The sequence below is a fragment of the Eimeria tenella genome, genomic scaffold (assembly GCF_000499545.2).
Source record: "Eimeria tenella Houghton genomic scaffold, Eth_scaff2, whole genome shotgun sequence".
In the NCBI taxonomy this organism is placed as follows: domain Eukaryota; phylum Apicomplexa; class Conoidasida; order Eucoccidiorida; family Eimeriidae; genus Eimeria; species Eimeria tenella.
This window is the reverse complement of record NW_013541843.1, coordinates 1,120,922-1,139,129: the sequence shown is the minus strand read 5'-3', so window position 1 is coordinate 1,139,129 and position 18,208 is coordinate 1,120,922. Positions and strand designations below refer to the sequence as shown.

Sequence of the window (18,208 nt, the reverse complement as noted above, 5' to 3'; positions counted from 1 at the left end):
CAGCCGTGGCCGCCGCAGCAGCAGCCGCGATCGCCGCAGCAGCAGCCGCTGCCGCCACAGCAGTAGCCGCTGCCGCCGCAGCAGCAGCCACAGCCGCCGCAGCAGGAGCCACTACCAGCGGTCTAGAGGAGGCTGGGACGTTGGAGAGACCCCACAGGCAGCAGCAGGGAGTCCCCAAGGGCATTCGTCGGGGGCTCCCCAGGGGCAGCCACTGAGGGCCCCCCAGGGGCATCTGGTAGGGGCCCCTCAGGGCAACTGGGGACCCCGTGGGCAGTTTAGCCCAGCTGGAGGGTACTGGGGTGCTGGGGCGGGGGACTTCAGCGCGGGTTCGGGAGAGTCAGCAGCAGCAGCAGGAGCAGTTGCTGCTGCTGCTGCTGCTGCTGCTGACTCCGGAGCCCAGCGACAGAGCCAGGGCTGGCGGGGTGCCCCCCGCCGACCAGCGTTGCAGCCGCAGTACTCACAGTACAGATTTCACCAGCAGCTGCATCCGCAGCAGCATCAACAGCACTGGGCTCAGCAGCACCACCTAGCGCAGCAGCAGCACTTGAGACACCCCTCGCCGCCGCAGAGGGCATATGGGTGGGCCCGCAGCGGGCCGTCTGCTGCGGCCGCAGCTACCGTGGGCGTCGCGGGAGGGCCTGCAGCAGCAGCAGCAGCATCAGCAGCAGCAGAAGACCCGCAGGAAACAGCGCACGTGTGGGGCTCAGCCGCTGCTTCGGAGATCCGGGCCCTTGCAGAAAAAGCAGATCTTTCGCTTCCTGCTGCTGACCCCGACAACCCCTGGGGAGATAGCCGGGAGGTGGAGCTGCAGCGGTTGGAGGCGTGGGGCCGTGCTGCTGTTGCTGTTGCAGTGCAGCGAGGCTTCGGCGGCGCTGCTGCAGCAGAGGCAGCTTTGAACGAGTACAAAAGGGTCTTGCTGCAGCAGAGACAGGCGCTCGCAGCAGCAGGGACGCCGGTCACAGACATTCATCTTTTCACCGAAGGAAGCGCCGGCGAGCAGCAGCAGCAGCAGCAGCAGCAGCAAGACAACAGCACGCTTTACGTTAGAGAGGACCGCAACCTGGAGTCCCCAAAAGACTCCAGCTTGCCGAGTCCGTCGGCTGCAACAGCAGCCGCAGCAGCAGGACAAGACACACAAGAATCGAACTCAGTAGAAGCTGCAGCGGCAGCAGCAGCAACTGCAGACGTTGCCAAGCAGGGGGAAATCAAAGGCCCTACTGCTGCTGCTGCTGAGCAAGATGCTGCAGCAGCAGCAGGAGGCACAGCGGAAGATAGTAGCAGCGCAGCGGCGGACGCTGCACCACAGCAGGGCGAGGCGCCCACTGATGATGATGCACCTGCTGCTGCTGCTGCTACTGCAGCAGGAACCGCAGCCGCTGCAGCAGCGGCGATCGCCCCTCCCGAGGTAATAGAGTCGGTCGAGGGCGCTGCCGAGGCGCAGCATAGAAGCAGTGAAGACAGCAAAAGGGAAGCAGACTGCGACGCGACAGCAGCAGCAACGGCAGCGGCAGCAGCAGCTGCAGCGCCTGCCACTGTACCCGCAGCTGCAGAAGCAGCAAAACTCAAAGGTGCAATAGCAGCCAAAGCAGCAGCACATGAAGTAAGTGGAGACCGAGGCGCGAGAGGCAAGGAAGACGTTGATGCTGCCAGCCCAGCAGCTGCTGCCAATGCTACTGCTGCTGCGCCTGCTGCTGCAGCCTCAGAAACACAGGAGGAGTCACCGTGTTGCACCAATGAGAAGCCGCAGCAGAAGCAGCAAACAGAGAAAGACGCAGAGGAGCAGCGAGAGGAGGGACAGGCTGTTGGGACAGAGGCTGCAACTGCAGCATCGCAACGGGAGAAGCACGAGCCCAAGGAGCAGCAGGGACCGCGGCAGCAGCCGCAGCAGCAGCAGGTGCAGCAGCAACAAGAAACGCAGAAGGAGCAAGGCAAGCTGCCAGTGGAGCCGCAACAACAGCAGCATTCGGCCAAGCAAGAGCCGCAGAAAAAGGAACAGGAAGACCAGGAGAAGCAAGGGGAACATGAACAGGAACAAGCCCAAAAGCAGCAGCAACAGCCGCAGCAGCTGGAGCAGCAGCAGCAGGAACCACAGCAGCGAGAACAGCAGCTCGAAGCTGACGAGTCGCAAGCTGGCAAGAAGGCGAAGTCCCAAAGGGCGGCAGCGGCAAAGCCTGGGGGCGGCAGCTGCAGCAAAAAGAAGAACACAAAATCTGGGGAAACTCGGGTCTCTCGCGAGCTGTGGGGTCTGCTGCAGGAAAACTACCAGCCCATAGAGCCGCGCAGAAATGCTGCGCGCAACAGCAGCATGGGCAGCAGCAGCAACAGTAGCAGCTACAAGAGCGGTAGCAGCAGCAGCAGCAGCACACCTTCAACGGCAGGTCGCAGTAGCCAAGCAAAAGGTGAGGCGGCCCAGCGAAGGGGTCAGAAGCAGCAGCAAGTGAAAGTACAGGAAAAGCAGCAGCAGCAGAAACAGCAGCAGAAGCAACAGCAAAGGCCGCAAGAGCAACAGCGAAAGCAGCAGGAGCAGCAACAGAGCTCACAGCTGCCCACGGCAGAGAGAGAAGAAACGGCTAGCGAACGGGTTCCCGCTGATGCAGCAGCTGCGACAAAAGCGGAACCTGAAGACGCAGCAGCAGCAACGGAGAAGCAGACGCAGCAGAAGAAAGAAGCTGAAGCAACGGCATCTGCAGCACCAGCAGACCAAACGGCGGCCGGGGCATCGCCGCCGGAGACGCCGTTAGCTACGGCAGCAGCAGCAACAGAAACAGCAGAGTCTGCGGCTCCTCTCAAGAGCTCTGAGACTGCAAACGCGACAAGTCTGCTCTTTCGTTGTTACTGCTGCTGTTGCTGCTGCTGTATGTGTGACGATTACGGCGGCTGCCTCTGCTTGTGTCGCTACTCGACTGCTGTTGTTGCTGTCGCTGGTCCTTCCTGCTGAAAGTGTGGCTGCTGTTGCATTGCTGCCGCAATCGCTGCTTCTGATGTGCTTGCTGCATGTGCTGCGTCTGCTGCAGCATCAGGGGAGGAAGAGGGATTGGAGTCCTTGCTGGCTGCTGCTGGTATTCGTCTTACGCGCACAATGCTGAAGCAGCTGCAGGAGCCCGCGAATCCTCAGCAGCAGCAACAGGAGCAGCAGCACCAGCAGCAGAGGCAGCAGCAATCTGTACAGCGGGCAGCAAAGCCAGCAACTCAAAAGCCAGCAGCAGCAGCAGCAGCGAAGGAGAAAGAGGCTCCAGAGGACCCTTTTGCTGCCTATGGGCAAAAGCTGGAATTTCGAGAAGACAGGCAAGGTGAGGCAGAGCTGGTCTTCTCCGAGTAAAATTTAGCTATTTGAATGCCTGGAGACGGCTCCTGGCCAGCTGGCTGGCTAACTAGCTAGCTAGCCGAGTACCCCCATAGCTAGCGGGGGATGCCTTTGAATTTGGAACTGATTGGCCTCTTCGTGTTGTTCCTTCCTTCATCTTTATTGGTGCCCTTGCCTGGGTCTGTCTCTCACCTGCGCCGCCGGCTGCTTCCACTTTATATTTGCATTTGGGTGCATTCTAATTGCCTCATTGCTGCTGCTTCGTTGCTTCTTCACTGATTCTTTGCTGTCTTTGTACTGCGTCACTGTATCTCACCACTGCCTCAAAGTTGCCTCATTTCTGCCCCCTTACTGCCTTTCTATTTTCTCCCCACTTCCCATTCATCTCCCCACATTTATGCCACTGTATGCCCCGTATTGCCTCTTCCTCTTGTGTTTATTTTGGCGTTTTTCTCTCGACTTGTCCGTGCTTGCTGCAGTGTTTGCCTACGTGGGCTGCCGCGTGCGAGTGGTGCGGGCGTGGCGGGACCGGCAGAGCCCCGAGAGCTTCGACTGGGCAGAGGGGGTGTTGAAGTACTACTGGCCGAAATACCGGGCTGTCTTTGTGCACTTTTTGCTATCGACGAACAAGCAAGACATCTGCAGCCCCGCTGACGCCCCGCCGCTGCACCTCGCCGCCCACCAGCTGCCCTTTTCCCCTGAGGAAAGTCACCGCGGCTGGTTTTCTCTGGCCCACGACGTCATTCGTCTTGCTTCGTCGGAGCCTGTTTGGTGGCGCCCTGAGGTGGCTGTGCCCCAGCAGCTGCCTCGAGACAAACTGCAGCACCCCAGAGGCGCCAGCTGCCCCACGCAGCAGCAGCAGCAAGAGCTGCTGCAGCACGCAGACGCAGATGGGGGCCAAGAGACCCAGCAGGGCGACAGCCAATACACGCAACAGAAAAAGGCAGCAGCAGATTCCCCGTGGCAGTCGTTGCCGCCCCAGGAAGCTAGGAACTCTGCTCCCACCGACGCAGGAAGCGGAGATGGCAAGAATAGCGGCCAAAGTAGCAGCAGCAGAGCCCAGAGATGCCGAAGCTGCAGCAAACCAGTTTACTATATTATGACCCCGAGCCAGCCCGTGGAGGTGCCGCCTGAGGTCGACCCCAGGGAGCTCCTGAAGAGCTACCCTTCCTGGGCCGAGCCCAGTAGTGCAGCGAAAGCAGCAGTAGCAGCAGCAGCAGCTGCAGGGCCAGCACCGGCAGACGCACAAGGGGAAATGGCAGCAACAGGCAGCAGCAAAAGTAACAGTACTAGCAGCAGCAACGGAAACGCAAACAGCGCCGCACCCTCTTCTCTAGGAGACACAGATACTGCAGAAGCCGTCAACCTGTACTGGGGTTTGCAGTGCTGCTGCTGTCAGCGCGTCTTCCACACGGCCTGCATTCGGCCGGCCCATAGGCGCATTGCCACTGGCGGGTGCGCTTGGGGGCTGTAGGATTTAGGGTTTAGGGTTTGGAGTGAGCACTGCAGGATAGTAAGACGGCGGTTAGCAGATGCTGCAGCTGCTGCTTGACCCGGCTGCAGTTGTTGCTGAAGTCAGCTTTTGTTGCTGGTGCGGCTTCAGGCTTTTGCTCCCTGTGTTTCTGCCGCTGTTGCTGCTCAGGATGTCGCCGCATGCCTTGTGTATGGAAGCTGCGCGGCACCGTAAGCTGGTGGCGGAGCGAGAGGCGGCCATAGAGCGCCACAAGAAAGAGAGAGAAGCTGCGGCGGAGGGCAGCAACAGAAGAAGCACCAGCAGCAGCAGAGACAGCAAGTATTACCGCTATGAAGCCGTGTCCTCCCCGGCAGCTGACCAGCAGCAGCAGCAACAGGACTTGCTCGAAGACGGGGGATCGCTGGGGTCGCTGCTGCTGCAGCAGCAACCCGAGGAGGGTGCAGATGACGCAGGTGAGTTGCTTCAGCGCGTGTTGCATTTCCCTCCCCGTGAAACGTTTGTTCCTCTGCTGCTGCAGCCGCTGCTGCTGCTGCCATGTGCTGCTTTTGTCCGCTGCAGCAAGTGGCTGGCCGCTGTCCCCCAGCAGCGTTGTTTACGACCGGGCACGCAAGGCATATCTGAGCACTTTCGTGGTGCCCTCTCGTGCTGTGTCTTTGCCGGTGGGGCTGTCTGCTGCTGCCCGAGCGGGTTTGCTGCTGGGGTTCAAGAGACAGCAAGAGGCCCGCGCGCTGCGGCGCTCCTTCTCTCTGGCCCGCTTCTGCACTCTGCCGCTGGCCTTCGCAAGGGCCCAGTCCGCCCTTTTATCTCGCCAGGGTTCTCTTCACTGGAGGCTTTCGAGACACCCTGGCGATGAAATCGGCACGGAAGACGTGCCCGCGCCGGCTGTCACAGTCACTGCCAAGCAGCAGCAGCAACAGCAGCACAACCAGCAGCAGCAGCAGCAAGAAGTACAACTGCATCAGCAGGCAAAACAGGGCGAAGAGCAGCAGCAGATGCAGCAGGAACAGCAAGAAGCCAGCCAGCAACACGAGCTTGCACCGGCCGAGCAGCAGAGGGACGGCGAGGAAAGCATGCTAGTTGACTCTGAGCTTTTGGAAGCCCCGAAGCAACAAAAGGGTCAGCAAGAACAGCAGCAGCGGGAGGAGGGGGAGCAGCAGCTAGAGGAGAGGAAGCAGCACGGAGAAGAGGAACGACAAGAACAGCAGCTAGCCGTTCGAATGGAAGAGGAGCCAGAGAACCCGCCGCATCCTGCCGAGCAGGAGCAGCAGCAAGAGGAACGGCAGCAAGAGCGGCAGCAGCAAGAGCAGCAGCAGCAAGAGCAGCAGCAGCTGTCGCCGCGGCCGGAGCAGCAGCAATCTGAAGAGAATGCAGCAAACGCCACAGCGTCCAGGGCCACGCTAAAAGTGCAGCTGTTTCCAAATCCCCGAAGCATTTTGGGGCTGGAGGAGGGCGGGCGAAATGACCGGGGTGTACGTACTCCCTGGGTGTGCAGGGACTGTGCGCACTGTTTATACTGCTGCGAGCCAATAGACTTACCCCTGACTGCCGAAAGAAGCCCTGCTGCGCTAGCTGCAGCAACAGCAGCAAATCGCGCGGCTCCAGGCACTGCCTCCAGCCCGACACAGTATGAGGCCACCTGCCAGCCGGTCCTGAACTGCCACTGCTGCAATTCTTACGCCCACGGCGCTTGCTGCTACCCCAGTGTACGTGATCGCGAGGGCGATGCTGCTGCTTCTCCAGCAGCTCCGGCTGAACGACGCGTCTGTCCCGGACCCAGTTTCCTCCACAGGGGCTATTTGAATGTGTTTCTTTTGCTCATTTCATATTTCTGTTTGTCCGTTTGTGCCAGCAGCTGTGTCTCACCATGCCTGTGCAGCCCATAGTGTCTGAGTGCCTGCAGTTGTATCAGCTGTTGCTGTGGCTGCTGTTGGATCCGTGCGCTGCAGGCCGCCATCTTGCATGGCTCTTCGTCTTACCGCTGCGACTCTTGCAGGCGCTGCACTAGCTGCGGCTACGTGGACCTCTACTGGCCAGAGTATGCAAACTGGGATCCCACGTCTTTCCTGCTTTGTGCGCAGTAAGCTTGACTTTAGGGTTAGGGTATGGGACCCCCGATTCAGGGTTTAGTCTTCAGTGTTTAGGGCTTCGGGTTCAGCTGATAAGATGTGAAACAAGATATTCAATCACGGATAGCGGCGTCGTGGGGTGTTCGTGCACCCTAGAGCCGTGAGCAACAGCAGCAACAATCATTCTTGGTAGAAGCATCCACGCGGCAACAGCAGCAGCAGCACCACCAGCAGGAACTGCAGCAGCAGTGGCTGAGAATCTCTGTGCCCGCAGCTGTCGCCGGAGCGTGGACGAGGGCCAGTTCTGCTTCATGTGCTCCAAAACATGGGTGGCCGATGGAGCAGGAGGAGAGGATTTGTCAGCAGGCAGTGCGGGGGCAACGGGGCCGGGGGGAGGCTCTGTAGAAACTTGGGTGCAGTGTGATGGCTGCAAGGCCTGGATCCACACCCGCTGCGACCCCCGACTGGCGAAGGGTTTGCAGGATCCCCAGCAGCTGAAGACCATGAAATACAGGTACATCATGCTTCCGCTGCTGCTGTAGCTGTTGCTATCGCTGCTGCTGTTGCTGATGCGTGCACCTGGGCAGCATAATGCATGGGTTCAGGAGGCCGATTCGGGTTGCTTAAGGCCAGAGCTGTTTTTCTAAGTGCCTGCAGCCTGTTCCGGAAGCGCTGCGTCTTACATTGGGGAAATGCTGCTGCTCCTGCTGCTGCTGCCGTTGCTGCTGCTGCCGTGCATCTATGACTGCGGGATTTGGTCCTGGTGCTGCAGGTGCCCGTCGTGCCGCTCGCCGTCTCGGCGGCAGCGCTATGAGCGCATCGTGGCTGAGTTGATGTCCCAAGACCGCAGTGGAGAGTTTTCGTTTTTGCCAGATGCGACATTTTCGCTGTACTGGCGAGTTGTGCAGCGGCCCATGTGTTTGTCTACAGTGAAATCGAAGGTGCGCAGCAACGCCTACTCCTCCTTAGGATCTTTCTTGAGCGATATTTCCCTCCTGATTCAAAACATGAAGACCCTTTACATGCCCAACACAAGGCAGTACAAGGCGGCGGCTGCTATGCAAAAGAAAGCAAACGAGCTCCTAACGGGCGTCCTCGAACTTCCCCACAAGGAGCCGCTGGCCCTTCTGGACTCACACATACCTCCGAGTCCCAGCAGCAGCAGCAGCAGCAGCAACACGGGTACCAGTGAAAAGGCTCGAGAACCGAACCAGACCCCTACTGAGGAGGAGCGAGGCATAGCAAAAAGCGAGTTTCATGGGGCAGCAGCGGATTCAGGCTCAGCTGCAGCAGCAGCTGCTGCTGCAACAGATGACGGGCTCGAGTCTGCGGTGGACAAAGTGGGACACCAAGCAAAGGTTGCCGCCGGCCTTCGCCGCGGCAGCGCGAAGGGATTCACGAGAAGCAGAGACACTCCGCCTTATGGATTATCAGCAGCAGCTGCTGCTGATTCCCCACTCGATCCGGCAGCAGTGGCGTTCACGACGCAGCAGCTGCTGCAGCTTCACTCTGCTGCTGCTGTTAAGGGGATACGGCAACTTCTGCGCAATCAGCAGCCACACTTTCCCTGCGGCTTTTCGCTTTCTCCTTTATCAGCTGTCCCTTGCTTTGGACCGCCTCCTGCTCTACAGTGGTGTTTCAGCAGCAGCAGTAGCAGCAGCACGGAACTTGGCGATATGGTGATGCCGCATTCATTCCTTTCTATCCCGCAGCCTCCGCCACCCCCACCCGGTCAGGCAATTTATTTGCTGCAGCTGCCTGTACGCGTGAGTAGGCTAGCAGCTGCTTCTGTCTCAGAAGTGCCTCAGCAGCAGCAGGAGCACCTGCAGCAGCAGCAGTCGCAACAGCCGTCACATAGCATGAGCGTGGAGACACGGCGCAGCGCGGCAGCTCAGAGGAAGAAGCGAAAGAAGGACTTTGATCCTCAGCAGCAGCAGCAACAACTTCAGAAGCGCGCATTTTCAGCAGCCATAGCAACTGCAACAGCACCGGCGGCCACTGGTGCACCGGCAGCGGGAGATCTGGGAGCGGCCGTATCTGCAACTGGCGCGCTTCAGGTGTACAAGGGAAGGCTGCCGTCTTGCGTTGCTGTCTTCTCAGCAGCATCGGATGTGGCCTTATATTTGCAGGCTTTTCACTGTCTTTATGGGGCTTCAGGCAAAGAAACGGCGTTCGCTGATGGTCTTGCTGCTGAAGGAGATAAAGCAGTAGCGCCACAACTGTGGCTGGATTGCTGCAGTATTTGCGGATCCTTCGCGTACCAGCAGCTGCTCCTACACTGCCGCTGCTGCGGCGAGGCCTTCCATTCGTATTGCTTGGGAGTTTCGCCTCCAGGGGCCCTTGATAAGAAGAAAGCGGCGTTGGCGTCTCTCTGCGGCAGCGGCAGCAGCAACGGCAGCAGCAGCGGAGAAATGGACTTTCTCTTGACGACAGCTGAGTGTCCTGCGTGTTTGTCTTGCGTCTCTTGTGGAAATGCTGCTCCTTGTTTTTCCCTGTGGGACCCACGAAACATACGAGACAGAGCAGCAGCAGCTGCTGCTGGGATGCTGCCCCACGAGCAGCGACAGCAGCTACAAAGGCGCAAACCACGCTGGCAGTCTGACCCAGCAGCAGGGACTGCCACTGCTGCTGCTGCCTCTACAGCTGCTGATCGCATGCTGGACATTTGCTTCTGCAGCGACTGCGGAGCTGCGGCGCACAGCCGCTGCCTCTACAGGGTAGAGGAGGTAGTAACAAAACAAGAAGTGCTGTATTGCCCGCAACAGGGGCTACTGCACCACCGAAAGGGCTTCCTGCAGCACCAAGGACTGTGGACAGGACTGCCAGTGGCTCGCGAACAGCTGCAGGTACCTCCTGCCGCTGCTGCTACTTTGAAGAGAGACGCAAAGGTGTTACGAAACCCAAAACAGCAGCAACACAAAATGACTCGGGCGATGGCGCCAGCCTCGGCTTCCGTCGCCAATGCTGTTGCTACTGCAGCAACTGCAGCAGCTACTTCGACGTCGGCTCCAGATATTTTGCAGCACAAAACGGTGGCAGGGACTGTCGCGCGGAGTGCTCTGCAGCCACAGCAGCAGCTGGTCAATCAACAGCAGCTGCAGCGGCTGCTGCAACAGCAGCCGCCGCATACGCTGTTACAACAGCAGTCACAAAATTATTTTCGGCAGCAGCAGCTGCTAGCACCTTCGCAACAATTCCCATCTCAGCAGCAGCTGCAACAGCAGTACCGTATGCAGCAGACCGCGCAGCAGCAGCAGCCGCAGCAGCATCAGCAACTGCAGCAGCTTATTCAGGAAAGAATGAACAGTCTGCAACGGCAGCTTGATGGTGTGGCTAGACAGCAGCAGCAACAACGGCAGCACTTGCGGCAGCAACAGCAGCCCATGCTGCAGACGCAACAACGCCACCAGGCCGAAAATCATCTGGAGCAGCAGCAGGCCTTTCAAAACCAACAAACAGGACAGCAGCAGCAGGAGGCGGAGCAGTGCTTAATGCTGCTTAGGACGACCATGCTGCAAACGCAACAAAAGCCGCCGCAACAGACTTCCCAAATGGCACTGCTGCAGCAGCAGCACCACCAACGGCAGCAACAGCAAGCACTGCAGCAGCTCCACGCACAGCAGCAGCAGTTGTCCAACAGGAGTGCGCTTCAGCAAGAAAGAGCGACTGATGGCAGCACTTCTGCAGAAGGCACAGCAAAGGCTAGTTCAGCAATTCAGCAGCAGCTTCTGCAGCAAGAGCAACACTTTCAGTTACAGCAACAGCAAATGCAGCTACAGCAACAGCAAGTCAGGTTGCAGTTGCAGCTGGAGAAGCTCCGGGGGACACAGTCATCACCTGCAACAGCACATGGGAATGCAAGCAGCCATACGCCATCTTCTGCTGCTGCTCAGGCAGCAGCTGTAGTTGCTGAAGCTGCTGCTGCAGCAACGGAAGCAGCAGCTGCTGCAGCAGAAGCAGTGTCTGCTGCGATTGCTGCGCCACAGCTAGGTGGCGCCTCATGTGCTGCTACGCCCACGAGGGCGCTGCCCTCAAAAGCAGCAGAATTGGCAGAATCACTATTGAGCGCAGCACCTTCGGAAGCTTCAGCAGGCGAGGAAGTAACAGCACCAGCAGCAGCTGCAACGGCTACGTCGTCTGCAGCATCTCCTCAAACACCTGTTGAAGCGACAGAGCCATGCGACGTCGCAGATCAGCCGAAGCCGCAGCAACAACTGGCAGCAGATCCTTGCCACCAGCAACAGCCCCCGTCTCAATTCCCGCAAAATCATGCCCAGCAAAACGAATCCTCCCCACAGTCATTGGTGTGGGCTGGATCGACTGTGCCAGCGCAGCAGCAGCAGCAACATCAGCAGCAGAGGTCCTTGATCTCCCCTCTGCTTGGCACTGGCAGTTCAATTGCAAGCAGCGCTTATAGTGCTGACTCTGCTGTGCTGAAGCAGCAGCTGTTACAACGCCAGTCTGCCCTAATCTTGAGAAACGAGCAGCTGATCCAAGCGCTGCAGGGGCAAGCGGGATTTCGCATACTTCCTCCTGCTGCAGCACCTTCTGCTGCTGTGCCGCTACCTGCCAGTGTGGTGCAGCAGCAGCATTCTCGCCTGTTTCAACTGCAGCAGGAGCAGCTGCCAGCAGCTCCAAGACAACTAGTATCGCCCGGTGCTGCGTTGTCGTTCGACAGCTTCGATGCCAGAGCCGGCGACCCCCGACAACAGCAGCAACAGCCACAGCAGCAGCAGCAGGTGAGCCAACAACTTTCTTCGCAACCTCTGAAGCAACAGTTCCTACAGCGGCCCTTGCTCCAGCAGCAGCTGCTACAGGAACCACAGCACCACATCCCTGGGGCTTCTCCACTGCTTCAACAGCAACTGTTGCAGCAAGTGTCCCGACAGCCTCGCGCTTCCCCTAGTAGCATTGTTTTGTCTCCTCTGCAGCAGCAGCAGCGCTTGCGGATGGGCGCTTGGGGCATGTCTCGGGACTCTGTTGGCACACCTCATGGGCACGTTTCAACGCTGCATCTGCAGCCGCAACAAGTGCAGCAGCAGCAGCAGCTGCAGCAGCAGCAAATGGTTGTGAGGGTGGAGAGCTGCGCCTGGCAGCGCTGTGGTAGACTCTCACTATTGTGCGGGGACTGCAGCAGCAATGGCGTGCCGGCTCCTTTGGCCTTACGCGCTGCTCTGCAGCCACTCCAGCAGCAGCTACTGCTGGCGCCTGCGGCAGGCGGGTCTGGCCAGCAGCAGCGGTCTCGCGATGCTAGCTCCGGTGCCCCTTCAGGACAGCAAAACGATGGCGCAGCAGCAGCAGCAGGAGCAGCAGATGCAGCGGGCCTGCGAGGGCTAGCAGGACCAGCAAGCACAGCACGGGCAGCGGATGAGAGAGTTGGGGATGGGGGCAGCAGCCGAGGTGTAGTGACAGTGTGCGCCCTTTGTGGATCACTAACGAAGCGTCTGCCTGCTGCAGCGGGAGGGGCAAGAGCCCTTGCAGCTCGTTTCTCAGGGAGCGGTAGCAGCAATACGAGCAAAAAGCGGCTCCCTGTATTTGTGCTAGATGGGCTCGAAGGTCTCTGCGTCTCCTGCGCGGCACTCGCAGATGAACCGCTACCAAGTGCAGTAACCACGAATGCAGCAGCAGCAGCAGCAGGGAAAGGCTGCACTGCTTCTCCATCTCCCCTGCTGAGGCAGCCAGGGGCACTATCGCAGCTGCTTTCTCGGGCCCAGGCGGCATCATCAGTTTACTCGCAGCTTCATGCGCTGCTCGAGCAGACGCTTCTACCTCTGATGGATTCCCCGCAGGACAGCAACAGCAACTCTGCGGGGCAGTTGGCCAGCGGTTCTGTAGCGGCAGCAACAGCAGGCCGGCACCAGCTGCAGCAGACAGAGCTCCGACTCGCCATAGCGGAACTCACCGGGCACCTGCTGCGAGCTGTACAATGGGGGGAGCCCTCTTGTCAACAGCATCAGAAGCAGCAGCAGCAACACAAGCAGCAACAAAATGAGGACTATCACAAGTTAGCTCTGGAATTGTTCTTGTTGCTGCAGACCTCCGTCAACCTACCGGCAGTATTGTCTACATTCATATCATCTGTTTTGTTGCAATGGCGGCCTCAGTCAAAGAATGAAGAGAAGCAGCGGGACCCGCGGGTAGGCCTGGGTAGCCGCTGCTGCAGCAAGACGCGACTAAAGTGTTTTACAGTCTTTTGCTGCCAGCACACCACCCAAGCGAGTCAGAGACGGCATGCCAGGCAATATTAAACGGTAAATTTGTTTAGCTTGTGTCTGCCATGCGGTTTAGGTGCTCCTGACGTTGTCGCAAGCTTGTGAGCGACTGGCTATGCAGCGGCGTCTTGGTTCAGATGCTGCTGCTCCCGCTACTGCCATTGCTGCTGTTCCCCTTGCTGCTCCTGGCGTCGTTGCTGCTGCCGCTGCTGCCTCAGGAGGCTTTCCCCCTTGCGCCCCTGAATGGCGGGAGCTACGAGCTGTGCGGCGGCAGCTCTTCTGCAGACTTCACCGCGCCGTCTGCTGCATGGAGCGCAGGAGCAGTGGCAAAGACAGTGGGACCCAACCAGTTGACGCAGCAGCGATTCCATCTGTTCTCGTTCGTCTGCTTGCGCTGCGACTTCGCAATGGAGACCCTCGCGTCTGCGGCTGCGGCAGCTGCAGCAGCAGCAGTTTGCTCTCTGCTTCTTGCAAAATTGCAGAACGGGACGGACGCTGCTGCGTGCTATGTGGGCAAACGGGCGACAGAGTAGTGTCCGGGGCTCTGCTGCCGCTGCTGGACTCTTGGGTCCACGCTGGCTGTTGCGCCTGGGGCGTTTACTCATGCACTGTTGTCCCGCTGCTATCCCCAGAGCTGCTGCAACTCGCCGACCCGATCGGTGCGTCGCGTGAAGTTCGGCAAGTGCAAAATTCGCAGGGGGCTGAGGGGCCTTCTCCTTTCGTGCCCAGCATAGTACCAGGAGCAGAGAAAGCAGCAGTAACCAGTCTCCACCCAAGCAGCAGCAGCAACCGAAACAGTAAAGGGCTAGTACGATCATTCGCGGCTCTTCCAGAACAGCTGCCTCCTTTGGAATGTTCTGCTGATGCAGTTTTGCTTGCTGCGGCGGCTGCACGCAGTGCCCGCTGCGTTGCCTGCGGGTGCAGTGGAGCCTTCGTCGCGTGCGCAGGTTCGCAGCAGGCATCAGAAGAGCGCTCTTGCAATGCCCGTTACCACCTCACGTGTTTGCTGCTAGCAGCAGTTGGGAAACCGCCCCTGGAGCAGAAGCAATATGTGCAGCAAGAGCAATCTGCAAGAAGTCCTCGACCCCGGGTCTTCGCTACGCTACGTCGCTTTTGGTGTCAGGATTGCTGCGAAGAAGGGCATGCTGCTGCTGCAGCTACTGCTGCTGCTGCAACAGCACCTACGGCATTCGACAGTCCAGTGGAGCCCGAAGCTCGTATGTGCCAACCCGAAGCAGCAACGTTTACAACATTGGACAGTGCAGCAGTACAGGACCCGCTTTTTGTTTTTCTTGAGGGGGTGGGTGGTGGCGCTGCAGCGGTTTTGCTGCGGCTGCTACTTCAGAGCGTTCGCATAAAGCCGCCTGTTTTTGCTGCTGCTGCGGCGGCAACAGCAGCAACAGCAGCAATGGCTGACGTGGATACACACCCGCTAGGCGCAGCACTGAAGCAGCTTCCAGCATCAGCTGCAGTAGAAGAAGACGCAGCAGCTGATGAAACCGGCACTGCTGCGTCTGAGACTGTGGCGCTTCTGCAGCAGGTAATGGCAGATGCTCATGCGGCTTTGCGTGATTACTGCACCCTGCTATCTCCTGAGCTGTCTCCATATGTTGGCGGGCGATGCTGTGCTGCTTCTGTGGTTCCCTATTCATTTTCCGACGGAGCCAATGGCTACCATCAGCGGAAGCATGTGGAGAAGCAGCAGCTGAAGTTGCGCGCACCCCCGCCATCTGCGTTGCTGCGATACGGAGGTCTCACGCTGGTTTCTCTTGGTTTGCCTTTGCTCTTCGATGGAAGCCGTGGCAGCCTATTTCCTATTGGGTATTGTGCTACTCGCCGCTTCTGGGGTGTTCAGGTGCCCAGTCATGTGCACCACCCTGCCTGCAACAACAAAGTCGGTACCAGCGAAAACAGCAGCAAGGGCATCGTTGTCAGCGGATTCCTCCAGAGGGCTACGTACCTCTGCAGTATCACAGCGCATCAGAGACGCCCCTACTTTACACTAGACTGCCTCGCAAAGCCTGCCGCCAAACTCGGGGCAGCAGCATCAGAAAGAACAAGTATCACAACAAAGCCAGCAGCAACAGCAACTGACACCAATGTGTGCACTGCCTGCCAGTATGGCTGGCGCGTTGCAGAGGGATTCGATTTGAATGCAGTCGTAGGGACGCTGATGCAGCAGCTGCAGATACAGTTCCAGCAACACCAGCGCCAACCGCCCTCTGTCTCTCCTGTAATTGCAGCCGGCATAGAGGCCTCTGCAACGGAAAGAAGCAACTGCAAAATCAGCAGTAGCCTGGACCCCGATGCCTTGAGTGGGGACACAAAGCGCATAGTTGCTCCTCCTGCCTCCCTCGTTGCAGCCACCCCTGCAAATGAGCCAGCAAACCCGTCGCCTAAACAACAGTCCGCATCGCCGCGGCCACAACAGCAGCTGCCCTCGCAGCAGCAGCCACGGGACGGCCGAGTGGAGGCAAAAGGCCCAAAGCCAGTAGACGTCTCTTCTGTAGATCCCGAGGTCTTCTTTGGTCTGAGATGTCCATATGTTCAGCAACGCCTGAGAGAAGTGACTCCACAGGTGTTGGCGGCTCGTGCGCTGCAGCAGCTGCAGCAGCGAGCATTAGCAAGGCAGCGGAAAAAGAGGTGGGGTGCACGCGCCTTTGAGAGCTTTCGGCTACAGTACATGTCTTAGGTACAAAGATCAGGACTTAAGACCAAAATTCAACCTTTGAATTTGAGACTTTTGATAGGTGTGCTGCGGCTTTGCAGCTGCACTAGTACTGCTTGGGCCGATGGCAACGCTGTTGCTGCGAAGAGAGCGGGCGCCTTCTGTGTGCCGCGAGATCTCCAGTCGTCGGCAGTGCCTGACGCTGTAGAGGGCGAGGAGCTCTTTACTCGCGTGCATTGCAGAGCCAAGGTGAGCTGTTGCTACTATTGCTGGTCCTGTTTCTATCACAAGGGAGTTTGTGCAGCTGGCACGCACAGCTGCATTCGTACGCTTTGCATTTATGCACTTAGGCGATTCCGCGGAGAAATAACTTGAGCGTCGCAGTGTTTCTGCTGGTGCTATTGCTGCGGATTCAGGCGGATGCCGCTGACGCCGCAGCTGCCCTTGCAGCGATGGGCCCCGGCTCGTCCCGGCAATCTTCAGGCCGCCTACGCGCGCAGGGGAAAAGGGGATTCGAGGCGCTGTCCCCAGCTGCCCTCTACAGGCTTCTGCAGAGTGGGGACCAGGAGGTAGGCAGCTGGTGCATATGCTACTGTGCTGCAGCCGCTGCTTTGTCGGTCGCTGCTGCTCTTTCAGAGGCAGCGCACGTTCAACAGGGGCAAAAGCTGTAGCTTGCAGCAAGCTAGTATCAGTAGCCGCAGCGGATGAATAAGATGCCTGTCTTTTGGCCCCGCCAAGCTCTCTGATTTTGGCACCTAATGAAAACTTCGCTGCAATTTGCCTGTTGACAGGAGCGCTTGGCAGTAATGCCTTCTCGAATTCACGGCCTCGGTCTCTTTGCTCTAGTGCCAATAGCTCACGGCGAGGTTAGTCTCTTGTATTTTAATTCGACTCTCCCGCATTTTTATGCAGTGTCTCCTCTTGTTTGGTAGGAGGGCTGAATCGCGGTTGAATTCACGCAGCTGTTGCGTGGCTGTCTCGCATGCAATTTGTGCTTGGTTGACTGTCTGTTGTCTTCAGCCCGTGGTGGAATACGTGGGATCCGTCATTCGGAATGTGTTGAGTGACAAGCTTGAGGTGCTGTACGAGCTGCAGCGAGGTGGCGACGGCTCTTGTTACATGTTCAGGCTAGACGACGCATTTGTGGTGGACGCCACCCGCCGCGGTAGTGCTTCTCGGTTTATAAATCACTCTTGCGCGGTGCGCCCACGGACCCCACGGACGCAGGCAAAAGCGCAAATACAGTGGCGTGGACAGAAACTATATTTTCAGTTCGTTACTCTTTGTGTTCTACGTGCATGCTTTCATTTCCTTTGTACAGTTTACTCTGCTTATCCTTGTCTGTGAGTGTGTCCTTGAGCGTAGCTGGCTGTCGCCGTGTGGAATTCTCGTTCTTATGACAGCTTTCGCTTTCGTCTGTTTGTGTTCGAGCATTTTCATGCCTTATTTAGCTTGCTTCTTTCAGTCTCCCTCGTGGCTCAGTCCCCGACTGTGGCTTCTCATGCGAGTGCAGGCCTCCACCATTTATTCAATGTGCTCGTTTCGGTACACCAGATTTGGTTGAAGCATTATCTGTGTCAAAACGCATTCAGCGTCGGTCGCCTGTGTGTTCATTGCCGCTTCAGCCCAACTGCACTTGTCGCATCGTCGTCTGCGACTCTGGCCACAAACACATCCTCATCATAGCCAAGGAGGACGTCCCCGCAGGAGCAGAAATCACCTACGACTATCAGTTCGGCATTGAGGCTGAAGGAGACAAACTTGTCTGTCTCTGTGGGGCCCCTGGATGTCTAGGCAGGATGAACTAATCCTTCCCAGCCACATCGGGCCTTGCGACGTAGGTAACAGCACCAACAATGGCTTCGCTGATGCAGTTCAAGCTGCGCGCACAGTGGCAGTAAATACCTGCTAGTGCAATGCTGCAGTGCCGAAGTCGCTGTGAAGCCACTGAAAATGTCACTTAAACGATTCTGCCCAAGCAATCACTTCACCATGCTGCTCTGTTACAAGCAGACACTGGTGCCGCTACTAGAGGCCTAGTGCTGCCGCTGCCGCTCACGGCGCACAGCAGCTCGGTGCTGCGCTTCCGACACCTGCTGCTGCAGTCTTTGCTCCTGCTGCAGCAGCAGTTTAGTGGATCATTGTTTGTTAAGGAAAACGTTAAACAAGCTAGGCAGACGGGGTGGAATTGTCAGGAAGTCGAAAATACGCAGCGGCAGTACTGCAGTGCAATAGCAGCAGTGAAATTCCATAGACAGCAACTCTTGATAGAACGACGTCAGAGTCAGTGAACGCTAGGAAGTCCCAGCAACTAAAGAGCTGCGCTAGTCTTGATGCTGCTTTGGTTGCTGTCCAACAGCAGATGCTGCTGGTCTTGCTTTTGCTGCTGTAATTACTTCCCTTGAATGCGCCAGAACAAGAAGTGAAATTCCTAGGGCATTTGTATGAATTGCTCAAAATCCTGAGAGCCACAGCAAAGAGTCG

The 18,208-nt window shown here is 58.1% G+C and overlaps 1 protein-coding gene across 1 annotated transcript in view; it reads left to right on the top strand.

The window, feature by feature from the left end:
* The window catches only part of ETH_00029775 (SET domain-containing protein / Bromodomain-containing protein, putative), a gene marked incomplete at both ends in the record, with an annotated part of 18,360 nt that extends 828 nt beyond the window's left edge, over positions 1-17,532 (top strand). Inside the window, 15 exons of the mRNA XM_013374383.1 lie at positions 19-170; positions 203-2,816; positions 3,015-3,290; positions 3,784-4,759; positions 4,947-5,230; positions 5,337-6,481; positions 6,725-6,855; positions 7,119-7,358; positions 7,617-12,981; positions 13,133-15,699; positions 15,826-15,973; positions 16,141-16,293; positions 16,516-16,590; positions 16,745-16,924; positions 17,350-17,532. Coding sequence (XP_013229837.1) covers positions 19-170; positions 203-2,816; positions 3,015-3,290; positions 3,784-4,759; positions 4,947-5,230; positions 5,337-6,481; positions 6,725-6,855; positions 7,119-7,358; positions 7,617-12,981; positions 13,133-15,699; positions 15,826-15,973; positions 16,141-16,293; positions 16,516-16,590; positions 16,745-16,924; positions 17,350-17,532 — 14,489 coding nt within the window. The remainder of the gene's footprint in view (positions 1-18; positions 171-202; positions 2,817-3,014; positions 3,291-3,783; positions 4,760-4,946; positions 5,231-5,336; positions 6,482-6,724; positions 6,856-7,118; positions 7,359-7,616; positions 12,982-13,132; positions 15,700-15,825; positions 15,974-16,140; positions 16,294-16,515; positions 16,591-16,744; positions 16,925-17,349) is intronic.
* Positions 17,533-18,208: the final 676 nt, after the last annotated feature.